The sequence below is a fragment of the Tenrec ecaudatus genome, chromosome 16, assembly GCF_050624435.1.
Source record: "Tenrec ecaudatus isolate mTenEca1 chromosome 16, mTenEca1.hap1, whole genome shotgun sequence".
NCBI classification, from domain to species: Eukaryota; Metazoa; Chordata; class Mammalia; order Afrosoricida; family Tenrecidae; genus Tenrec; species Tenrec ecaudatus.
The window spans coordinates 98,024,350-98,049,250 of record NC_134545.1 but is presented as its reverse complement, the minus strand read 5'-3'; the positions used below and the strand labels follow the sequence as shown (position 1 = coordinate 98,049,250).

At 53.0% G+C, this 24,901-nt stretch overlaps 1 protein-coding gene across 1 annotated transcript in view; it reads right to left on the bottom strand.

Annotated features, from left to right (window-relative positions):
• Positions 1-8,740: 8,740 nt before the first annotated feature.
• The window catches only part of TDRD1 (tudor domain containing 1), a 32,587-nt gene continuing 16,426 nt past the window's right edge, over positions 8,741-24,901 (bottom strand). Inside the window, exons 12-25 of the mRNA XM_075533467.1 lie at positions 24,728-24,835; positions 23,456-23,626; positions 21,357-21,599; positions 20,873-21,013; positions 18,675-18,785; positions 17,886-18,056; positions 15,689-15,964; positions 15,057-15,176; positions 14,337-14,453; positions 12,780-12,947; positions 11,327-11,548; positions 10,772-10,821; positions 10,585-10,669; positions 8,741-8,814 (exon numbers count right to left, since the gene is read on the bottom strand). Of these exons, the coding sequence (XP_075389582.1) occupies positions 8,741-8,814; positions 10,585-10,669; positions 10,772-10,821; positions 11,327-11,548; positions 12,780-12,947; positions 14,337-14,453; positions 15,057-15,176; positions 15,689-15,964; positions 17,886-18,056; positions 18,675-18,785; positions 20,873-21,013; positions 21,357-21,599; positions 23,456-23,626; positions 24,728-24,835 (2,057 nt within the window). The remainder of the gene's footprint in view (positions 8,815-10,584; positions 10,670-10,771; positions 10,822-11,326; positions 11,549-12,779; positions 12,948-14,336; positions 14,454-15,056; positions 15,177-15,688; positions 15,965-17,885; positions 18,057-18,674; positions 18,786-20,872; positions 21,014-21,356; positions 21,600-23,455; positions 23,627-24,727; positions 24,836-24,901) is intronic.

Below are 24,901 nucleotides of genomic sequence, written 5' to 3'. Positions count from 1 at the left end.
TGGTTCTGGATTCACTGGAGGTTGGGGATACAGCTGGGTAGGCCAAATAAACCACGGGGTCTCCCACCTTTTGCTGTGCCAGAGAGCTCTCCAGAGGTTGGTTTTGATGCCCTTAAGCTGAAATTCTGCAGGGGCCCCAGGAAGAAGCGAGGTTTGGCAGCGAGCACCCAGGTCCTCAGGTTTGGGGCAGCATTCTCTCCAAGCTCCGTTGCTGAGTAGCTGGGTGACTCTTCAAGCAACCGTCCCCCCTGCCTCGGTCCACTCCTCTCTCCAAGGGGGCGAATCTTTAACAAACGCACTGGATGATAGCAGAAACTGAACAAACGGCCCTGGGAGGGCTGCTGGCTTCCCCGCAGCCCTTACTAATCCACTTCTGCGGCTCGGCCTTCTGCAAGCTGGTTCCCGGCTCTTCTCTAAAAAGGCACCTTGCTTACTACGAGGCCACAGACTCCAACCTCGAGGTTTTAGACGAGAGCTTATGAAACACTTAGCAGCTCGATTCTGGGGCTTCAAGGAGCCCAGGTGGCACTGACGGGGAAGAGTGGAACAGCTAAGATCAGGGGTTCAAACCCACCAGCTGCTCAGAGAAAGCAAGATGGAGCTGTCTGCTCTGGTAGTAAAGATATGCAGCCTTACACAGCTGACTTAGGGTAGGAACTGAATTGATGATGGGGGCAGGGAGGACAAGGAGTGCTTCTGATTTGAATTGAAGGCGCTATCGTTAAACTCCGCACAAACTGATTTATTCCAGGCCCAGGTCTGGAGCCCCCGGAAGCCCTTCTCTGCCTCCCAGGTGCCTCAAAAGGAAAACCAAACCCCTTGCCATGGAGCGGATTTCGACACAAGTGCCACCCTGCTGCGGGCAGAAAACCCTGTGGGTTTCCAAGTCTGTAACTCCTCACAGGAGTAAATAGTTTCGCCTTCTCCCCAGGAGCAGCTGGTGGTTTGCAACCGCAGACCTTGTGGCTAGCAGCCCAGGCCTAAGCTCTGCCCCACCAGAGCGGCTGCCCAGCTTCAGACTTGGGATGTTTGAAAAGATGCACCTGTCCAGATCCTAAGGTGCAATTCTGAGACCCTCCAGTCGCGGTCCCAGCAAGTGGGAGGGGGCCGGGCCACCACTGGGGCCAAGTCCCTGAGGTGTCCCTCCCCTCTGGGACTGCTTGCAGACCTGGGGAGATTGCACCTGCAAAGAAGAAGGGGGAGGGCTATGTCTGCAGAACCCTTATCCAAAAAACCTTCCACACCTGAGCTCCATGGCCAAGGGCCCTGAAGCCATGCTGGCAGCCTGGGTTTATAACACACACACCCCTCCCCCCCACGCACCCTTACCTGCGGTCCCGGCCCTCTGCTCCGCACGCCTTGCTGGGGACCCTCAGTGGGTCCGCTCCAGGCCCAGCGGCCCCTTCCCAGCTTCGCTGCTCCCCCCCGTCTGCCGCCAGCCTCTGGGCCTCCAGGTGCGCTCTGCCCGGACGACTTCCAGGAACGACACCGGAGCGGCGGGGCGCAGACAATGCCAGACAAAGCGCGCACGACCAGCCGGCCAGGGGACCGGTGTCCACGGGTCCTTGGGCACGACGGCGGGCGGGAGCGGCGACCGGAGCGCGCTCCTCGCTCGGACCGCAAATGGGACCTGCCGCCCGGGGCCGCTCCGCGCCGGAACTGGGCGGCGAGGCCCGCCGGGGTGGGAGGTGCGGGGTGCTGCAGGCGCGCGTGCCGGGAGCCACGTGGGACACGTGTGTGTGTGTGTGTGTTGTGGGACACGTGTGTGTGTGTGTTTTCCCCAGAGGCTGCCGGCGGGCGGGGCCGGGGGCTCTCCCCGGGGAGGGGGCGCTGGGCGGGGCTGGGAGCCCGCCGGCAGGGCACCCCGCGTTTTAACCAGGGTCTGCCTGTAAACAAAGGTACGGACTCTTCTTCCTGGGGCTCCCAGTCTGTAAAGTTGTTGCGAGAGTGCTTTTGCCGCCGTCTGCTGTCGGCTGCGCGCAGTTGATTGCTCACACTAGGGCGAAAATGTTGACTTTGCTACCTGTTGTGTGTGTCATGGCGATTGCCTTTTGTATATCTGTACGTATGCCCTGCGGTTGCAGCTGGACGGCTAGAACGGAGTGCCTGAAGTCCAAGCTTGGGGTTTGGTTTGTTTTTAAAACCGAGGTGCCCAAGGGATCAGTTATCAGGCATCAAAGAATAAGGAATCATATTGTGTGCTCACCTCCCTGATATGATCCCTGAAGACAAATGGGTGCATAAGCAAATGTGGCAAAGAAAGCTGATGGTGCCCAACTGTCAAAAGATATAGTGTCTGGGGTCTTAAAGGCTTGAAGGTAAACAAGCTGCCATCTAGCTCAGAAGCAACAAAGCCCACGTGGAAGAACCACACCAGCCTGTGTTGAAGAGATCAGGTATCAGACATCATCAGAACAAAAAATCATATCATTGTGAATGAAGGGGAGTGTGGAGTGGAGACCCAAAGCCCATCTGTAGGCAATTGGGTTGCAGGGAGGAGACAGCCAGTCAGGGTGCAATGTAGCAACGAGGAAACATACAAGTTTCCTCTAGTTCTTAAATGCAACACACACCCCCCACCACCACCCCACTATCATTATCCCAATTCTGCCAGACAAGTCTGGTTGGACCAGAGGATGTACACTGGTGCAGATAGGAGCTGGAAACACAGGGAATCCAGGGTGCATGATCCGTTCAGGACCAATGGTGAGAGTGGCCATACCAGGAGGGTGGAGGGAAGGTGGGATGGAAAGGGGTAACCGATTACAAGGATCTACATATAACCTCCTCCCTGGGGGATGGACAACAGGAAAATGGGTGAAGGGAGATGTCGGACAGTGCAAGATATGACAAAATAATAATTTATAAGTTATAAATTATCTAGGGTTCATGAGGTGCTGGGAACGGGAAAAATGAGCTGATGCCAGGGGCTTAAGTGGAGAGCAAATATTTTGAGGATGAGGACAAAGAATGTACAGATGTGCTTTACACAATTGATGTATGTATGGATGGTGATAAGAGTTGTATGCGCCCCTAATAAAATGATTTAAAAAAAAAAAAAAAACAACCCCACAGAGCAAAGCAATGCAATGCCAGGCACAATGCCGGGTGCATGGCCAGGGCTCATGCAGGTTGGCTATGACCGTGCCATCCGCAGTGTTAATGTTCTCAACAGATTCGTGTTCAATCCAACAAACAAACAAAGACAAGGAAGGGTGGGCATCCACGCCCGCATCATCCCACTGCTCAGTGTCACCACGGGCGTCACGGGATGCCAGTCACTAGAACAAAGGGCTCTTGCGCTGAGGGGGGACTTGCGTAGAGGCCCAGTGTCCGTCTGCTGCAGTCAGCGGCCTCACTTGCCATGAGTGCTCTAATTTTAGTATATGTGCCGGGAAGCAAACCCGCCACGGGTGTTAAACGCACCTGGCAACAAAAACAACAGGTGAATTTAGTGAATTTAGGATTCGACGTGTCACTGTAATCGGGCAGGAACAACGGCTCCGCCTGGGAGCTCCTTAGAAAACACGGCTGTGGCGTCCGTTCTAGCTACAGGGCAGGGTACGTGTGCCTTCGTGGTGTCCCAGGAGCTAACCATTTCCCGTGGAGAGCCTCGTTTTCCTCCTGAACTGTTTGCGGTGGGGTGAGCAGCCCAACACGGAAAGACTATGCCACTGGGAGTGCATGAGCAGGTTCAAAAATAATACAGAATGTTTGCTTTGTAAGTTTATTATCAACTGTACTTACAGAAAATATTTTGGATGTAACGATCTATAGCACTGGTTCTCAACCTCCCGACTGCTACGACCCTTGAATACAGTTCGTGTTGTGGTGGGTGACCCCAACCATAAAATTATTTTCGTGGCTACTTCATCACTGTCATTTTGCTAGTTATGAATCGGGTGACCCCTGTGAAGGGTCATTCGACCCCCAAAGGGGTCTCAACCCACAGGTTGAGAACCACTGATCTACAGGGATTATTTTTCTTAAACGTTCTATTAGGGGCAGGTCCTCATTTTTCCCCTCCCTCCCCGCTCCCCACTCCCTCATGAGCCTTTGATAACTTATAAATTATTATTTTGTCATATCTTGCCCTGTCCAACGTCTCCCTTCATCCACTTTTCTGTTGTCCATCCCCCAGGGAGGAGGTCACATGTAGATCCCTCTCACAGTCACCTGGTACAGTCCCCACCGCCTGGTGCTGCTGCCACTTTGCCATAGTTTCCAAGACTAATCTTTATGTGAATAGACTGTCACATCTTTCTCCTAAGGCACAGCTGCTGGGTCTGAACTGCCCATCTGTAAGTTATCAGCCAAATGCCTACACACTGTGGCACCCAGGGGGAACAAAATACGAAAATAAAAACTCACTGCCGTCAAGTCGATGCCGACTCATAGAGGCACTGTAAAGTAGAGCTGCCCTTGAGTTTCCCAGCAGAAAGCCCTGTCTTTCTTCCACAGAGTGGCTGATGGTTTAGAACTGCTGACCTTGCAGTTAGCAGCTCAGCCCTTACCCACTGTGGCATGGGGCCCTAGGGGAAATAAAGGGCCTGCTTTTTGTGTGTTCCACAGACGGCAGATTAAGCCAGAATAAGAACCAAGGTCCTAAGGGCAACAAGAGGAAATAAACCTGTCTCAAAGCTAACAGCCCCTCAAGTTTGGAGCAGGCACCAATGAACTCTTTTGAGGATTAGAACATACATTCTCTGCTGCTTCTCCTTGAGAGAATGATGCGCAGGATTTGACTGGTTTGGCTTTTGGAGAATGTGCTTTCTGCTGGAATCGAGCACGCATGGATCACCCAGAAGGCCTGGTTGGCCCTCACTGTAATCATCCAACTACCCCCTAAAGCTAGGTAAGGCCTCTATCTATACCACCCTGCCCACTCTGCAGCATTCTCATCGCCTGGCAAAGGGCCAGTATCATGGTCTATGGGCAAGCGGTTCAGACCCACCAGCCTCTCTGTGGGACAAAGAAGAGACCATCTGCTCCCATAGCCTCCGAAACCCTACTCTGCCCCATGTAGTTTGCTCGGTGGCAAATGGTAGTGGGGCTACGTCTTCACAGAGTGCATTCTGAGATCAGTCTGGGGGGATGGCCGTGGGTGGGTCAGGGGCTTCAGCCTCTGCCAGGCTTATTAGCCTTGAGCCCCTGGCTCTTACATTAGGTGGTAGGGCCTTGCAAGCTTTTACCCAAGACCCCCAGCATCGCACACAAGGAAGTAGGTAACCAACCACGTTCCCAGGGTCAATTAACTGGGATGAACTATGACCTCCGAACCAAAAAAGGTCAAGCTTCTTAAACAGCCTCAGTATTTTTTTTTGGGGGGGGGGGAAGGATCATGGTTGTAAATGAACTTTTTGCCAATGCAACGTCTCACTGGTGTCCAGCCTCACAACTCTTGCCGTAGTCCTCTGTGCATCCCCGTCCTTATCAATGTCATTCTCCCATCCCCATTAGCCCTGCTCCCCCAGCCCCCATATCCATTCATGGAACTCTGATCTCTGCACATTTCCCTGGCCTCTTTTTATACATTATGAGGTCGTGTATCCTTTTGTGATCGACTTCCTTCACCTGGCAAGCTACAACCATACAGTAGGTCCCATCAAGAATCTCTCTCCTTTCCTGTCCCCCCCCCCATCATGATCCCAATTCTACCTTACAATCTGGCTAGACCAGGGGATGTACACTGGTAGATAGGAACTGGAAACACAGGGAATCCAGGATGGATGATCCCTTCATGACCAGTGGTGAGAATGGTGATGCTGGGAATGTGGAGGGAGGGTGGGGTCGAGGGGGGAAACCGATTACAAGGATCTACATATCTCCTCCTCCCTCGGATGACAACAGAAAAGTGGGTAAAGGGAGACATTGGGCAATGTACGACAGAATAATTTATAAATGATCAAGGGTTGAGGGAGTATGACTGATGTGGATTCAACCAGGAAATTAAAAGGATTCACTTAGATGTGTGGCCATGGCTCTACTTACTTACCAGACAGAATGGAGACCTGGCTGGAGGTGTTGGGGACCCAGCCTGGGGCTACTGAACAGAGCGCCCAGCACCTACTGCAATGTCAGGCCCTGGGCTAGGGCTGGCGCTGGAGCAGCTCAGATGTGTGAAATGAACAAAGCCTGCAGCCGACACGATCCCAGGGAACTTTTGCCTGTAGATTGGACCCGGGGCCCACTGACCCATGAAGCCTACTGCTATAGATCCTGTCATAGCTCAGCAAAGCCAGTAACGATCTAACATTAAATTCTGTAAAGTGTTTCTTTGAAAAATTCTGGTGCTGTATAAGATAAATTCTTAAATCATTTCATTGGGGACTCTTACAGCATCAAACAATGCTTACATCAATTGTCAAGCACATTTGTGCATGTTGCCATCATTTCCAAAACACTTTCTACTTGAGCCCTTGGTAGCAGCTTTTTATCTTCCCTCCCACACTTGTGAACCCTTGATAATTTATATTTTTATTTCCATATTTTATACCATCGTCTCACCTTCACACATTTGTTTGGCCTCCTGGTGGTGATGGTGGGGAGTTCACTACATAGATCACTGTGATCAGTTCCCTTTCTCCCCCATCTTCCCCCTACCCTCATGGCACCGCTACTCTTGTTGTTCCTGGGGGGCTTATTTGCCCCACATTACACGAGCTCTTATCTGTACCAGTATACATGCTGTGGTCTACCTGCTTTGTAAATACCACTGAGGTCATGTAGTGGCAGGAGGAAGCACCAAAGAACTGGAGGAATGTTATTTCCTCTATGCTACACTGCACCCTGGCTGGCTTGTCCCTTCCTTGTGACCCCTGTGAGGGGATGTCCAACTGTCTGATGTGGGGGTGTCTCAATTCCAGACCTCCGTCGTTCGCATCAAAGTGGTTGTTTTGGATCTTCTGACACCTGATCTCATCAACACCTTGTGATCACAAAGTTCGTGTGCTCCTTCCATGTAGGCTTTGCTGCTTCCTTGCAAGCCGGCTGCATTTCTAACGTCAAGCCTGTTATGCCTTGTAATCGCCGGATACCATCAGCTTTCTTCACTTTGCTTATGCACCCATGTTGTCTTCGGCAATCATTGTTGCGAAGGTGAGCATCAGAGTATGCCAGGTTATTAGAACAAAGTGTTGAGTAGAGGCCCAATGCCCGTCTGCTACCTTAATACTTAACCTATAAATATATGTATGTACATAGACCTAGCTCCCCATTATGTCTTTATATTTACATATGTACATGCCTATGTTTGGACCTCTATAAATATCATTTGCCTCCTAGTTCTTTTCCGCTATTTCAATAAAATATTAACGTACATTTTGTGGGTCTTTTTACTTGCTACACACACACCCCACCCCACCCCCCAACAATTTTCCTTAATAGAAGGTCCAGTTTGTGGTGCCCTAGTTTCCGCCTGCTTTTCGGTGTGGCTGGGATGAACTGGCTGCGCGGTGTTGGCTGGGCCTCCCACATGGGCAAGGGAGGGGGAGTTGGCAAAACCTGGGCCGAAGAACGCAAGGGAGCTCGGGTTCACAAGAAAAAGGACTTTATTGGACAGAGCAGCATCAACTTTCACACAAGCGCATCGCTGTCTGACAACTTTTTACAGGAGCAAACGCATTCTGTCTCACCTGGCACCTCAGCCAGCACAGCGTGCCGGGAGAAGCAAGCAATGCCTCTGTGCATCTGCTCAGAGCTGGTGAAAGCCCACAGGTACGGCAGCAGGAGCACTGTCTTATTTCAACTAGAAACTGGGGCTGGCGGGAAAAGTCCATTGCCCAGCCTTCTGCACATGTGAGCTGAGGGGGATTTCAGACTGCTTTTATGTGCATCCAGGGAAATAACATGTACTCTAATTGAGGCTTTTTAACGTAAATTGATAACTGTATTTATGCTTCAGACAACAGTAAATTCTCTAATTAAAAAAAATCTGCATCACAAACGATGTTCTGTGAAGTGGCTGCAGTTTGGGAAGAGGAAGGAGCCAGTTCTTTGGCACCCGGAGTGGTCCAGGGCCCTAGGGGAGAGCACGCCCTGGGGGCCTCAAGACCTAACCCACACCGATCCCATGGGGTGGAGAGAAAGGGACTGGCAGGGGCTGACCTGAGCCTGCGGGAAGCCTCACACCACGGAGCCCGTGTCATGGAGAGGCAGGGAGGACCGACAGGATGCAAAAGCGCATCTGTCAGGAAGCAAGGTGAAACCCCGGGGAAGGGCTAGAAAACAACAAGCCGTGCACGCGCACAGGTTTGTCATGAGTCAGAGTTAACTCAACAGCAACTGCATCTATCCAGTGGTCGTCCACGTGGAGCCGGGCTTGCCCAAGGCAGAGAAGGCCAGGTGGAGACACACCCGGCCAGGCCCGCGTCAGCCTGTCCTTCCCACCAACGTGGTGAGAATCTCCTACGGGAGACCTAGGTACTCTGGAAGAGGAACTTGGGGGAAACAAATAAGCCCCAGGGAAACAAGTGTTAGCGGCCAGGAGAGTGGAGGCAGGGAGGGAGTTCATTAGCAGACAAAGAAAAGGTTCAACTAACAAAAACAAGAGGGGCGGCTTTCCACTCCCACGCCTTGCTGCTCCATCCTTTCTCACAGTGTGCATCTTCGAGAGAGGCCGCTCCTGAAAGAGAGAAGCCAGCCATCACCACACAGGCCTTGGAGGAAGACACAGTCACCAGGGGGTTCTTCTCCTTGTGTGTTCCCACGGAGCTGAAGTGACACCGTGAAACCAGGGCGGTCAGTTAATGAGAGAAGACAGCACCTCAGCCCAGCTCCGGGTCCCGCCTCCGCAAAATGTGAAGTCGCCATTACCTGGGGGGCAGGGGGGGGGTGGCTGGTGCTTATTTCCCACTTTTGAGCAAGACCTTATGGTCTCATCACAGCCCCGATGTTAGCTGAATTACGAACAAAAAGTAAGACAAACTTCCCCGGTGATGACCGAACATTTCACTTTAAATACGTTACACTTCCACCTCTAAGGAGGAAAAGGAGAAAAATAGTCGGCTCTATTTTCCCCACAGCCGCCAGGTTACTCGTGACCAACTCTTCCTAGTCAGCGCGTCTTAGCGCCATCCTCCCTGAAGCCATCTCACCTAGACAGGTGTGACGGCACAGACATGGTCTTCCTGTGTGTCTTGGGGCAGATATGCCCCCTCTCTGAACTTCAGCTTCCTTTTCTGTAAAATAGGCCTACTTACATTCCCAGGGCGTTATTAAAGATTAACTCTCTGATGAGTGTCGCACTGTACAACTATACACTGTACCACATATTCTGCCCTAATATAAGGTACCTCACTGTATTCCAATGCAATGAAATACAAACTTATCTCACAGTACGGGAAGCCAATTCAATTATTCTGCTTTAAATCAAACATCTTTGTTTTAAAGGTTAGAAAAAGCTTGTGGTTTCACATACAGAGGAGAAAAAAGATGGATCTTATCTGGGGTTGTGTGTACGCCCTGCTTCTGCTAGTTTCGTGAAGACGGCACATTACACACCACTTAACAAACTTGGTTTAAAGCCCCTTTAACCTGGTCGGTGCTCTTTCTGAGGTTTGTGTCACTGCATGCAGGCCGTACACTACGAAATTCAAGCCGCCTACAAATTTAAGATTTTAAACTCCAGTACACCAAAGCAGCAGCTCAACTGAAGCTCAACGTATCAGAATCCCACGTGATCAGAGCTGAAAACTCTTAACTGCAACTGGGCACCAGTACCTCCGAAAAATAACCCGGAAGCGGTCAAGGGAAGGAATCAGGAGAATCAAAGCTATTGTCTTGCAAACGGATCCTGCCGAGAATGCTCCCTGATACTCTCATAAAGACGACATATCACCACATAGAATGTCTTCTCCACAGGGCCGGTCCCTACCTGAGAGCTATCACACCCCGGGGGACTCGCAGCGAGAACAACTCAACCTCATACTGCGTGCTCTCCAAGCGGTGAACTAGACCAAACTGCCCAACAAGGGAGCACATGTATTAAGTAAATCAGAGTTCTTGGCTTTTCGGTACAATGAAAATGAACTCCAGGTGGCACAGGCCTCACTGTGACCAGCCTTCCAAAAGGTCTTGATCACAACGTCATTGGAGTTGATGGGTCCTCGGAGACAATGCGTCCTACCCAGTGGATGAGCAGGGGGGGGACTGGTTCTCCGTTGGGATTGGCACAGCGCGAAGAGGGGAGGTGGTTCCGTGCTGCAGGTAATGAACAGCCGGGGCAGCCACTGCCCTCCCTGGCCTGACTTAAAGCCTTGTCCCCAACAGTGCTCAGCATGTGCACGGGGCTGTGTGTGGATGAGAGCCAGTTTCACACACACACAGAAACGGAGGCAGACCCACTTATATGTGTCCCTCGACTTATCAACACGCCCGAGCAGTCCCAAAAGCACAGGGTGAGAACTGGAGGCTGCTGTACGCTGGCCGGCCCCGGGATTGCTTCTGTGAGCGGGAGGAGGGGGAGCTAGGAGGCGCTCGGCTTCACCCCCACAGCCACCCACCCTGGCCATCCGCCCTGAAGTGGTCTCCTGGGGTGGTGGGAGCGGGGAAGGAGATCAGAACGGAACGGACATACTTACTAACTTAACAGCTTTTTCATTTCGATGAATTTATTTTGACAGGTGGGGTTGTTCAAGAGAAAGCGAAGAATCTGTTCATGTTTCTCAACCTGGAGAGGGGCACAGAAGTGGACGTGGCTTTCCTTCCTCCCGCAGACGGAGAGGAGGGGCGGAGGGGTGGGTGGGTCCTGGGGGGCAGGGCAGGGGCTCACCTGTTTCTGCAGCACCTCACAGCAGCAATCTGCCCTGCACGTGGTCTTCTCTGGAAACAAAGGTGAGCAGGCAATGATGCCACCAGGAGCCATCCCAGCCCATGTGTGTGTGGGGTGGTGGGGTGGTGGTGGTGGTGGTGGTGGTCTGGCTCCCCAGCATAATCACGACCCTTCCTTCTCAAGTGGGCTTAGAGGTGACTTGCCAAGGGTCACCTGGACCATGCCAAAGGAGGGCCCTCACAGCCCGGGCTCAGGCCTTTCGTTTTATGGCTATAGATGCCCTTTGTTTGCGGCAGGTCTGCCCACCTTTACTCCTCCATGTGCCCCCTCCCTCTCCACTAACCTTACAGAATAGCAAGTAAAAGCCAATCTCAAAAGTGTAGTTTCTTCTCACCTTGGCCAGGATCACAAGCAAGTTACAAGGCAGGCAGTGCTGGCGGCGGCCTGCCACGCTCACCAAGCCCGGGCAGGGCGCAGGGAATGCGGGGCAAGCGGGGGAGACGGACCACCACACACTGGAGGACAGCTGCAATGAACGGAAGCTGGCGCAAATACCTTTGTGGAAAGCATTTTGCTTCCTGGGGGTGTTCTTCGTCAGGCCGCACGCCAGCTTGTCAGCGAGGTTGACGGGCCCGCACTCGGAGCATTTTTCTACGGACACTGTGTGGACATTCTGAGCGACGCCCCTGACAGAGAGCAGGACGTTCTGATTCAGCATGAAGGTCTTCAACAGCTCTATTATCAACTCAGAGCAGCTCCCGTTTAATCCCATCAGTCCTGGAAGGAAAGTGGAATGTTAAGAGTTAGCCTGGATTCCCGGCCCTCGAAATGAGCCGAGATAATAAACAGCGCACCCAGTCATTTCTATCTGGGCCCGGGCAGATACAGTCAGACAAAAAGTCAAATGTCCTCAGCATTCACTGCTCAGCTGTTGTGTGTCATGTAAACACAAACGCACACGGCACGTCCTGATGACGCTGAGGGCTAGGAGATTGACTGCTTACCCCAAGGTCGGCTGTTCAAACCCACCCCCAGCTGCACGGTGGGAGAATTACAAGGCTGTGCTCCCTTCAAGATTTCCAGTCCCGGAAGCCCCGTGTTAGGTCGCCGTGAGTCAGAAGTGACAGGATGGCAGTGAGACCTGGAGCAGGGCTTGACATACACAGCCAAGAAGCCCCAAACCCACTGCCATCAAGTCAGTCTCCGTGCAGTGCCCCTACAGGACAGAGGACAACTAGCTGCCCATGTGGGTGTCTGAGACTGCTTTCTCCCCAGGGCTGGCTGGTGGGAGAGGGCACAAACCAGCCCGACCTGTCCTAAAGGCGATCCCCTCTGAGGGGAGAGGCCAAGGGTGCTTGCTCACTCTCTGAGGCAAAACTGGAGCAGACTGCAGAGCCATGCCACCTGCCAGCACTGCTGACTGAGAACCAGCGGCAACAGGACCGAGCCGCTGTAGCCTTTAGCTCACTCCAGTCAAACGGCAACGGCAAAGATAAACCACGAGCGGACTGAGCCTGCAGAGCAACGTGCTTCGTTCCTGGGTGACACCAACCGAAAGGTCGGCGGGGGTGGATTCAAGTCCACTCAGGGGCACACGGGAACAAAGGCCTGGTGATCTCCTTCCAGAACAGTCCTCACTGCGCACCCACGGAGCAGAGTTCTACTCTGAAGCGCACAGAGAGCTGAACAGAGGCGGCTCGGGAGGAGAGAGGCCGGGGGCCGGGGGCGCAGCCTGTCGTGCACACTCGCTCTGTAACCTGGAGCAGGGGGGCAGCTCGGACGCTGGGCAGTCTGAAAGCAATCTGCAAGCCAGAGAGAGACTAGCCGAAACTCACTTCTGAAAGAGTTCAGTGAAGACCAGCGAAAAGGGGATTTCTCTATTAGCCTTGCTGAATGTTTAGATATGTGCAGCCGCCTAAAATACCCATTTGACTCGGATCTACAGCCATAAGACAAAAAGAACACCCACCCCCAAGACACCCCAACAGCGAGTGGCTGCACCGGCTACCTTCGAGCGAGCATTTAATCACTGGGAAAGGAAGCGTCAGGTGGCTGGCGGTGGCAGGCTGCAGCCTCGAAAGGGGCAGAGTTTCGATGTTTCCGTAGTCCGCGTAGAGCACTTTCACATGAGCATCTGATGTCCCCAGAACAATGGCCCGGTACCAGAGATCGTCACCTGGAAACAGCCACGAAAGACAGAAGGTGCAGTCAACGACCTGGCTCCCCCTGGGCTTCTCATGCGGAATGACGGTCACTTCGCTTACAAGTCCCGGACAGCTTCTCATTAAAGCATCTGTCCCAAACTGAATCTCGGCCCTCAGCTTTATTCCCTCTCAAATCCTACCAAAACCCCACCAACCACCCCACGCACGGCACCGGTGCTTGTAGCCAGGTGGCGTCAAGTTGACTTGGACTGTCGGTGACCCTGTGCACGACAGAACGAGATGCTGTCCAGTCTTGTGCTGGACACAAGTGCTGCTGTTTGAGCCCGTTGTGTTGCAGCTGCCATGTCAGTCCATCTTGCTGGGGTTTATGTTCTTATTAATCATTTTATCGGGGAGCTCTTCCCAATCCAGCATGCACCGGTATCAAGCACACTTGTACGTGTGTTGCCCATCCACATTTGCAAAGCGTTTTCTTTCTACCTGGACCCTTGCTATCTGCTTGTTTTTTTACCTCGCCCGCCCTGGCTGGGATTTAAAAAGGCGGCCTCAAAGCGGGAGAACACCTGGAAAGCACCACATGGCTGGGGGTGATTTCTCAGAGCCCAGGCACCCGGCACCACCCACACCTCCAAGCTCCCCAGCTCCCAAGGAATCGTGGGTAATGCCTACTCCCACCCAGAAGCAGGTGTACAGCTGGAGCTCAGATAGAAAAGCAGGACTCCCCCATCGAAATGGACTGGCCCTGCGGCAGCTTTGAGGATGGTGCTGGACTGGGCGGAGTAGAGCCCCAGGGTGGCCCTGGGGAGCAACTGGACAGCACTGCCCACACCCTGCACCACCCACTTCCACACACCTGACGCCCGTAAGCATCTCTCCCTCTACACTTCACCTGCCATCACTCCAGTCACACAGAACGTTGTTAATCCACCGTTAATTCCTGTTGCCGGTGGGTGCCACCAGGTGGGTTCCGGGTCACAGGGACCCAAGTGCACACCATAACAAAACACCGTGCGGTCCTGCACAGTCCTCACAAGCGTTCTTACGTTCGAGACCCCGTGACAGCCACTGCGTCAATCCAACTTATCAAGGGCCTTCCTCTTTCCTGCTGCCCCTCTGCTGGACCAGACATGGCACCCATCTCCAAGGACAGGCCTCTCCTGACAACATGTCCGCCTACTAGAACCTGGTGATCTGGAGCCGGTTTACCTAGAAACCCTGGCAGATCTCCTAGCACAGAATCCACAGCTTTGTTTCCTGGCCTGGATCTTAACCGATGGCTACTCAACATGGCTCCACCACACCACACGAGTGAACCCAACCCGGAGGACAAGGGAACTTGCATCTAGGAGCAGCCTCCAGTCTTGCATGTTCCCTCGAAGACAGCCGGGGGCGGCACTTACCTGTGTATTGGGCACAGCAGGCGTCTCCAATCCGTGGGAGGCAGGCCGGCGGGCTTCTCTGAGCATTACCGTATTCCAGCAATTCCGCTGCCAGATGACGGAGCTTTTCCTGGTCTTCTAAAACACAGTAAGAAAAACCCCACATGGTTGTGGAAGACCTGCCAGGCCCACACAGTAACTTCTTAAAACCACGGTGTACGTGGAAATACGAGCTTAGCCTGTCCACAAGTGTCCCACTGGTGGTCATCTTTGGGGGGAAGGCTCCAGTGGCAGGAGGGGTTGGAGGGAAGCCTCTGGCACCTTGCTTCCGTCAGAGTGGACTTAGCCACGCAATCAGCCTTCCCGCAGCAGGTCTGTGTCCTCTCCCCCAAGCCCGCCTTAGTTCACGGAGGAAAGCCAGCCTCAGTGGCTGGACTCTGCAAGGAACTTGCCAGGGTGTCTAGGGCAGTTTGGGTTCAAATTCTCTTGAATGGCTGTAGCGGGGTCAGCTTCTCAGTACGTTAAATACATTTCGATGTTCTTAGAATAGGAACCTGTACTGTAGAACCATTATTGCTCAGCCGTAAGACGGCCAGGCTGAGCTGGCGCAGCCCACAAGAAGCAGGTCCTCCAGAGGGAAGGCAGCTGCACGGAGCTCCTCTGCCCGTCTGAGCACTTCCAGAGGAGCTCAAAGCAGGTGCTTACCCAAGACAACGAGAGCGGTCTCCAACTGTCTCTTACCTGGCACCTCATTTGGTATGGCATAAAACAAGTTCGGGCTTATGATTTCTAAGACATGGGCTTGCACCGTCTTGTTCACTGGCAGTTCCACCGTCCTCCACTGCTTGGCTGAAGAGGGGGCTTGAGAACACAGAAGGCACAGGGCTCGGGTGAGGCAGACAAAAGGTGACAGCACTCTCTGGCTTTACATTTAACCAATCAACCTTCTGGTCATCAACCACCGGTTCTCCGCGGGCAGCCATTCCCCACACCACAGCCTGCTCTGCACAGAACCTGCCCCGAGGTTCTGCGGGGTTTTCGGGGTGTGCCCAGGATGGTCCCCTCAATGCTGAGAAACACTGACTCATCACCCTCCCGGGCAATCCTGAAAATTCAGTCAGCCTTTAAGGAATGCCTCTCTGCCTGGTACAAGTTCACTTGGTAAGTACATAATAAATGAGCGCAGCGTGCGCTCCAAAAGATGGTGGTTTTAATGATTATTATTTTATAGATTGGCTCGAAAAGCCTACAAATATCTCTCTCTAGAAAAATCCTACTGTTTAAGAAAACACCCAGAGCCCGTTAAAAAGATAAGCAAAAACAAACGATAAGATAACCACCCTCCCCAACAAGTCCAAGGTGAAAGCCATTACCCTGAGGTGAGTGGACGTCTCCCTGGGGGCTGCCCCGACTGGCAGGCCTGCTCCTGGGCCTGTCCTGAGCCGAGGAAGCAGAGGTGGACACCACCTCATTTCCCATCAGAACGTCACTGATGATTCTGGGGTAAGAAGTGGACAGGTCGGTGAGCTCCAGCCCCACCCCATTGTCCGTGATCTCCACCACTCTGGCGTGCAGCTTTGTCCCCATGACGCTCGCCTGGAACCTGGCTGTGGCATCTTCCGTCCAGGGCTGACCCTTGGACTGCGTATCTGTAAAGTCACAGAAGCATCAGAGGGAATTCTCGACACAAGACCCAGGACCAGGTCCTCGTCAGCTGGCCGTGCAGGTCAGCAATTCCAAGAACCTGTGTCTTTGTTCAACATGCAGCTATGTGTGTGGACATATGCCCTCGGGAGGGCAGGGCACATAAACGTGTCTGCTGATACGCATGATGCATGTCACTCCAAACACAAATCCCAGCGTGTCTGGTGAATTCTGACTAGGGCCACCCTATAGTGCCGTGGAGGGCTGGCCCTGTGCATTTCCAAACTGGAGCTCTTCACAGGGCCAGAAAGCCTCACTGTTCTCCTTCAGAGCGGGTGGGGGGCTCCAAGCCCAGCAAGTAAGGGCTCCTCACACCCACCACTAGGGCCGTCCACAAGGCTCAGGATTGTCCTTTACTTTCCTCAGGAACCTAGTTCACGGGAACTTCTCTAGGAGGCACCAGCAGGATGATTCCTTCTCTGAGGACCACCAATGGGCTGTTACATGCCCAAGGATGGACCCCCAGGCTGCCAAGGGTCAACTGTCTACTCTCACACTTCCCTTGTTTTCCCAAAACTCATTTCAAGTCGTCATTGGAAATGTCTCAACCAAAACTTTTTTTTCCCTTACATAATTACCATTTGTACAGCGTGGTGATTCTCTAACTCTGACTTGGATCTGAATCACCATGAGGGTTTGCCAAAACACAGAGAGGGGGTGGGGGTGAGGGTGGTGGTGGTGGTGGTGGTGGTGGTGGTGTGTGTGTGTGTGTGTGTGTGTGTGTGTGTGTGTGTAGGTGGGGGGCGGGGTTCCCCCATCCTAGAGTTCCCAATTCAGTGGGTCCGACACCTGGACTGAGAATTTTGCATTTTTTAATAAATCACATGTCGATCCTGCTGCTTTGCAGATCACATTGTGAGAAATAGACACACCATGGCAAAACAACAACTTTAAAAACCACCAACAATTAAACACATTTACTGTTCATGAAGTAGAAAGGAAACAAAGGCAAATCGCAACCTAAAAAATGAAAATCTTTTTGCTTCCAGACACGACCTCCTCCCATTAACAGCAGCGGTTCTCATCCTTCCTCGGGTCGCGACCCTTTGAGACAGGTCCTCATGCGGTGGTGACCCCCCCCAACCACACAATTATTTTCGTTGCTACGTCATCACTGTGACTTTGCCGCTGTTAGGGATCGGGTGACTCCTGTGAAAGGAGCGTTGGACCCCCAAAGGGGTCGCGACCCACAGGCTGAGAACCACTGATTAAAAGTCTGGTCCCCAACCTTCCACACCATGTGCGTGTGAATGGGAAACACACACACACACACACACAATTTTATCAAGGGGAATTTACCACGCATACCTATAACTGCAAGCTTATAATAAGTATAATAACTGTCTTAAGTATAGCCATGACAACGCCACGTTAAGTGCTTGATATTTTGTAAGTCTCCTTTTGCTCTGAGGAAGGCACGGTCATGTCCCAATTTAAGTAACTGGTCTAAGGCCTCAACGCCAGTAGGCAGCAGAGCTGGCTCCGGAGTCGTCTTGCTGTTATCAACCGCGCCACGATGCACTTCCTTGGAGCTGAACTTGTGTGACTGTGGGAGCACTTGACTCATACATAGTCAAACTGCCGAGCTGACCTGAGACCCTTCAGGAATCGGGGCCACGCCTTCCAGAAGGGCTCTCCTTCTCAAGCCCCCAGCGGTCGCGTGGCAAGGTGGCTACTCTGTCGTCAACAATACTGGGCATTTAAGGTCAATATCCTAAACAAATAAAGTACATTCCTAAAAGTTACGCTTATCAAGCAGGATCTCATAATTCACAGGCAACCTTCACGCTGCAGATACTGCCGGGAGACATTGTCTACCTTAAAGCCTGAGCAGACAGCTGAGAACAATCTTACTCTGCACCATACCTACTAACCAGCACTGTAGCCCTTGAAACGGGAGCTTCAGGAACCGGGGAGGGATCTTCTGGAGCTCACGAGCAGTCACCTCTTCCATGTTGCCGTAATCCACAAAGTGCACCTTGGCGTGCCCGCTGGGCAGCACGTCCTTGACCAGAGCGCGGTACCAGTTGCCGTCACCTGGGTGCAGCAGAGAGACTGTGCAATGGAGCCTTGCTTTTCAACAAGGGACCCACAGTCTGGAGCAGCGAACCCCCACCCGCTTGCCCTCTTCTTCAGGGAAGCCTTTGCTTTGTCCGCCAAAGTGCCCGTGAGCCTGCTCCGAGATCTACTGCCGGAACCCCTCCAAGAAATTCCAGGGCCCCAAACTTCCAGACCTGATGTGCACCAAAGATTCCATTCAGAACATAAGCAATGGCGGGGCGTGAGAGACTTGGCTCACTTTGCTATACTTGGCAGGCCGGGAAGATGTACAAGACTCGGTACTACTCATGGCCCAGATGGGTTTACTTGCTAGTAAGGAGGCGAATGTAAAAATAAATAGCTGGGATTTCTGCAAGCAACGCAATGAAGGCATTTCATCAAATGTCATCTTCAGAACACACGTGCCCAAGAGTGGGCAGGAGACGACCCTGGGCCTGCGGAGGCTCCTTGCTACGAGAGGGAGGAGGGAAAACACACACCGGAGGCACCCCCCCCATCTTGGCTGTCAATAATCAACTGCTTAAACTCCAGGGAGAAAATACACACTACAAACAAGCTTTGCATAAAGCCAAGGTGACGCCAGCGGCAGCTTACCTGTAAAGAAGGCGCAGCATGGCTGTCCGATTTCCGGCTTAGAGCCATTGGGCAGCGTCTGCTGGCAGTGTTCCGCGAGCGACTTGTTCAGCTCATCGAGCTTATTTAAAGCTGAAATGTAACACGTCAGCTGCGTTTACTGCTACGAACCAACAGGCAGAACCTCCATGTTCCCTCAAAGCTAATCCAAGTGTCAGGCACACCCCCAAACGACGAGAGCAGACACACACACACAAAACCATCTTCCCTTAGCCTTCCTAAAAGCGTTATTGGCCAAGTCAGCTGTTCCTCAACCCTCCTCAGCCAACCCAAGGCCAACGTTGACTGACAAGACGGTGGCACTATGCCTGGTGGCCAGGGCGGACAAGGGTGCAGTGGAGACATCTCCTAAACCTCTGACCTGATGGGAGGAGAGGGTGGAGTTACCAGAGAATGCCTCAGAGCTCAAGTGCAGCCCCAGGCCCCTGTGGAGGGTCCTCCGGGGATGATGACATCTCCACTGAATCCCCGTGGACCAGTGACCAAGGATGTGCGTTGTTGCTGCTGCTGCGAGGGGAGAGGGAGGCCGTGTGGTTTCCTTTCCAGGACATCCAGGAAAGGTGGTCAACCGTTCAAGATAGTAACCAGATTAATAGATTTCTTAGGGTTATGATGGGGAACGTGGGGTCAGGGAGGGGGAGACTGGAGAGCCAGTAAGAGGCAAAAATGAAGAACAGGACAGTGGCGGTGACCACACAACTCTTCCCCATATATTCATCCCATCCAATCGCATGGTATGTGCTTGACCTGACAACCAAACGGTGAAAGGAACCAAGTCCCAGTGCAGCACAGAGTGATGGGAGGGGAGGGGGTCCCAGAAGGGCACCATGCAGAAGGAAGCCACTGGGGACCGGAGGGAAGGTGAGCCACCTCCGGCTGCGCAGCCTGAACCAGAGAGCTTGAAAATGCTCCCACTGGGACTCAGTGCTCCGGGAGCATGGAGGGAGTGCACTTGGAGTTCTGCCTTTCTGCCACGAGCACTGTGTACTACACTACGTCCTATGTCGCAGCGTGTAATTGGTTATCATGCTCAGCTGTTCACACAGATATTCACAGACACCAATCCCCTCGGAGCTGGCAGCCTGCAGCTTAACCCTCTTTATTAATCACCAAGAGGGTGGGGGGGGGGAGTGTCCGCCCCCTTTACCCAAATCCCCCGCCCTCGAGTGATTCAGGCTCATGGTCATGGCGGTTTCTGAGACTGATTACCTCAAGGCAGCCTCCTCTTTCCCTCAGAGAGCAGTTGGTGGGTTTGAACCACTGACCAATTTTCAAGCAGCAGCTCAATGCTAGCCCACAGCACAACGGGGCATGTCCTCCCCGCCGCCCCACCCCTCTATGAGATCCTGCTACTTTACTCCCAGTGAGATACCCATGGGGAAGGCATGCACACATGCCGATTTGGACAGGGATGTTTACAGCAACATTGCTGCAGACAAGCCAAATGATGGAGAGTACAGTGGAGCCCTGGTGGTACAGTGGGAGTGATTAGGCAGGCGTTGGGATGCCATCCGAAAGGTCTGCAGTTCTAAACCACCAGCCACTGCTCGGGAGAAAGATGGGGCACTTCCTCCTCCAGAAAACAGTGTCAGGTCACTCACAGGTGCCCCCTTCTACTCTGCCCTCTCCGGTGGCCACGAATCAGAACTGACTCGATGGCAGTGAGTTTGGTTTGGCTTGGCTTGGCGAAGACGGGTGGACCAGGGTGTATTCACACAGTGGAATACTACACAGCATCACGATGCGAGCCCGACGGCTCCGTTGCAGAAATGAGGGCTCAATCTCTCGTGCAACGAGAAGGCAGGAGACCGGCCCAGGAGAAGAGCACATACTTGACATGGAAAACAGGAAAGCTAATGCCGTTAGAGGGCAGGGCCGTGTTTCTTTCCGAAAGGACCTAGGGTAGAGGTGGAGGTCCCAGGAGATGTGAAGGAACTTTCGGGGCAACGTGGCAATGAATTAGGATGCCTTCACCAACTTAACGGCAATACTTTGTTTCTCAACCCAGGAGCTGGTCACACAAGGGCGCACTGCCTCTGTGGTTACGTTCCCACGTGGCAGGTAATAGCTAACAGGCAACAGGCTTACCTGGACCGAGTGACCACCTATGCAGGTGTGTGTGTACGAAGGAAAGCATCCACTGCGAAGTGCCCACTTACCGTCCTCCTTCAGCACGTGGCAGTAGAACTCTGCAGGACTATAGATCACACACACCACCACGTCCACGGTTTGGTCCACGGCAAGTTCGACCCACGTCCACTCCTCTGGCGGGCTCGCTTTTGCTTCTACATGCAAAGGAACTGTGAAAAGAGACGGACGCCCTGCCAGACAAGTGGCCAGAGTGGTGGTGGGAGGTGGGCACCCAAGGGCCTGCTTTTGAAGGAGAAATGAGCTACCACCGACTCCCAGGGGGAACTTCACCAGTCTTAAAATGAATGGCTCCGACACCTGGCTCAATTTCAAAGTCTCATCTCCGACCGTTCTTCGGCTGCCGGCGACTCAGAAAACATTCCAAGCTCCGAAGCGCCTCTTAAGGGTACTTGGGGGGTAGTGCTTGATTTTAAAAAGCAGAAGCCCCTGCCAGCAGGTGTGGGGGGCTCTCTCAACTCCAGGGGCGCACTGTCGGGAAGGCGTGTGACTTACCACAGACGTCCTTCGAGTCGCTGGTGTGACCAGTCACCGCGTCCTTTCCTCCCACGGCAAAGCCCGCCTCGACGAGAACCCGGGCGACGCTGACGTGGGGTGTCACAGAGCGGTCCACCAGCTCCACCAGGGAGCTGCTCTCCAGCTTGTCCACCACCGTCACCGAGAGCATTTTGTTCTGCACAACCTTTGTCATCAGGCACGTAGCTTCCGGAGTCCAGATTCCGAAGGATGGCTTCGCTCCTGGCAAAGATTTTCCCAAAAGATGGGAGGGGCGCGCTCGCGAGGCATGCAGCTCCTCAGCCCACAGTGAAACCCCAGAACTGGAGGACAAGCTTTAGGACGGAAGCCTCCTACCTGAACACAAGGCTGCAGGGCACAAGAACGCTCACCAACTTACTCGGCGCGTGGATGTTCACGTACATCCATCTGTGTAAGCTTGCACACGAGGGGGCACCGAAGCAAAACAGATGGAAAAGGCTCCGCTGGGCGGAGCTTTTATACTATGATTTTTTTCCCGCCAAGTGAGCACCCAGTGGCGTCACCTAGGAAGGTTTTCTCTGGTCACACTGAATTTTCCGTAAAAGCAGTTTCGCTCAAACCTCGTTTTCCATGAGGGCCGATTTAAGAGACCAGCATATGGCTGTGACGTTGGGTTCCTGCTCTGAAACAAATGCCGCAGAAACTGCCGCCGCTGCTGATGAACACAGCTTACGAGGACAGCGCTATGGGGAAAACTCAAGTGTAGGAGTGTTTTTCTCAGTTCACAAAAGGTGAAATGTCGATCCATGACAAACCTTGTTCTGGATGTCTGTCAACGTCCCAAACAGACGGAAAACGTCAACAAAATCCACGCACTTGCGCTCAAGCAAGTGCACAGACCCGACCACGTCCTGCAGGAAAGGATCCGAGGACAGGCTCTGCGGCGTGCGGCCCCAAATCCCGGAACCGCCCTTCCGATGCGGGGTGCCAGCCTACGGGGCATTTCAGCGGGCATGGGAAGCCCGAGTCCAGGGGACAAGTTATAAACTAGGGGGGAGTCGAAAGTATTGCTACACAATCCTAGTAGCCTTTTCCAAGCAAGTCTACACGTCTGCAGGCAGCGGGTCCATCTCTCCAGATTTCCATCACCCTCAGTTTACACCCCTGCAGAATGGCAGCTGAGACGCCCTCAAGGGACTCAAATCACATTGAGTTTTAAACGTTTTTTGGGGTTTGGTGGACACAAGGGAGCTTGAATGAAGGGCAAGGTCAGGACTCTAAGGTAGGAGAAGTAAGGTTTCCCAACAAAATTATCACAGGACAGCCCTTACTGCCACTGAAGAATACGCAAATCACGAAACTAAACTCTCAGTTATCATCAAGTCACCTGTGACCCATAGTGACCCAATGATACACAAGTCCTTATTGTCAGGTCGGGGGTAAAAAAATTCCTTGGCTCAACTTCTCTGGACTTTTTGCCACCAATGTAGTTGTCAATCTTCTTAAACCCACTTCCAATATGCCCTGCCTGCGTGCATCCAGCCTCCTTAGGGAAGTTTCCAAGACAACTCCTTTGGATTCCCTCAGGACAGTTGCCAGAAGCCCCAGAGCGGACCCCTCCGCCTTGAATGTAACGGCCCCGCAGGCTCTGGGGCTCATCCCGCCATGCTGTGCTCCAGGAAACCGTCCTTAGCCTCCATCTCGTTTAAAAGGGTGACAGACAGATCGACAGACAGAGCAGCAGGCTCCCTGAGCCAGCCGATCACCCTGAAACACTTTGACTTCTTGAGAGGGGGCTTCAGAAACATCATGGATCGATTTCCCCACACGCCTTCTTCAGACCCTTGGTACCTTGTAAGTCCTAAGCACAACATTAACGTGCATTCTTGGCTTTCTAAGCAGGGTTATTTCCTATACTTCCGTGTCTTTTCATGTCAGATTGACCACGGATTCTCTAAACATACAGAAAACAGGAACTCTAACGTGGCATGACTCCTGGGCATTCCCCATCGTATTACAGAGAAAGCAGACATGCTGCCCTGCCCAGGCGTATTGTAAGGATTCACTTTGCTCAGGGTGGCGACATCAAGAATAAAGGGGTCATAAAACCCGCATACCTGCCAGCACACACTTGATAGCTTGCATTGGTAGTTCCAGCAACTTGGGAGTGATGGGGCACAGTCTTGTCAAACTAAGGACCTCAAAGTTCCCGTAGTCCACGTAGCCAACCAGCACCGAGTCTTCAGAAGCATACGCCAAAACGGAGGCCCGGTACCACTGACCGTCCTCTGCAAAGAGAACACCCAACCTCAGGCGCTTTGCCCACCGAGGGAGGAGCACACACTGCTTGCAGGCCAGCGGAGGACACCTGAACCTGCTATTTTCGTTCAACACCAAGCGTTGCGGAATGGCGTGCATCTACCCGATGCTGCTATGTGCTCGCCCCAGAGGCCCACCGCCGCTCCCAAAACATAACCCGTATTCACACCTTTATGACTTCACTACTTGTGCCGAGGGCTGTCGTGCATCACTGACACTTCTTGGCTCCCTTTGAGACAGCTGGCTCATTAGGACAGAGAGCTTGCCTGGGTCATGTGACTCTCCAAAGTCCTGATCAGTAAAGGAGCCGTTCCCTAAAGCATCCGGCAGGGCTGATGCACAGTGCCTGGCAGGAGGGATCAATGAGAGGCCACCTGCCAAGCCATCAAGTTACTGAACTTGTGACCTCTCCTTCTGCGAGACCGTGGGCATCCTTTAGCAAAGCCTAACAGAGGGTCGTTCTCACAAGTCAAGACCTGAGCAAACTCAGAGGCTCCACCAGGACAGAACAGCGTTTCCAGGAAATGCATCATGCGGGAGCCTAGAAGGTTCCACAGCTCCACATTTGCGTGATTAGGATAATTATCTGTACGAAGGGTGTATTAAATGTTAACTACCTTTCAGACTCCCTTGACATCTGCAGGCCCCTCCGGCCTTACACGCATCACAGTACTCCTTTGACACCGCCTCCCCCTCCCCGCCCCATTTAATTGGACAAATTTTAAAACACCGTGGATGCACTTCAATGCTAAAGCTCCAAGTGCAGCCACTTGAGGTTCTGCTCCGTTGGTGGTTACTCAGTTCTAAGCCATAAACTAGGAACAGGACTGGCAAACGATAAACGCACAGTCGATTCTCAAGATCTGTTTTTCTGGCTGGGTACGGAACAAGCAAGGGGAATCCGCTACCAACCCAAAGGCTGGCGGCTTCCACCCAGTGGCGTCTGCTTTACAACTCTGGCAACTGTCCCCATGGGTTCTGCTCAGTCCCGCTGAGTCAAACTGACCCGACTGCAGGGAGTTGGGCTTCGGAGTGAACGCAAGACCCAGCCATCACCTGTCCCTCCTTACCTGAGAACTGAGCACAGCAGATGTCACCGATGGTTGGGTAAAAAGCACCGCGTGGAGACAGTCGGCCGCAGTACTCGCTGAGGGAGGCCTGAAGCTCAGCAAGCTTATCTGCAGACACAGATCACAGCTTAAAGCAGACCGCACACACTGCCTGTCTGCACCCGAGACTCCCGA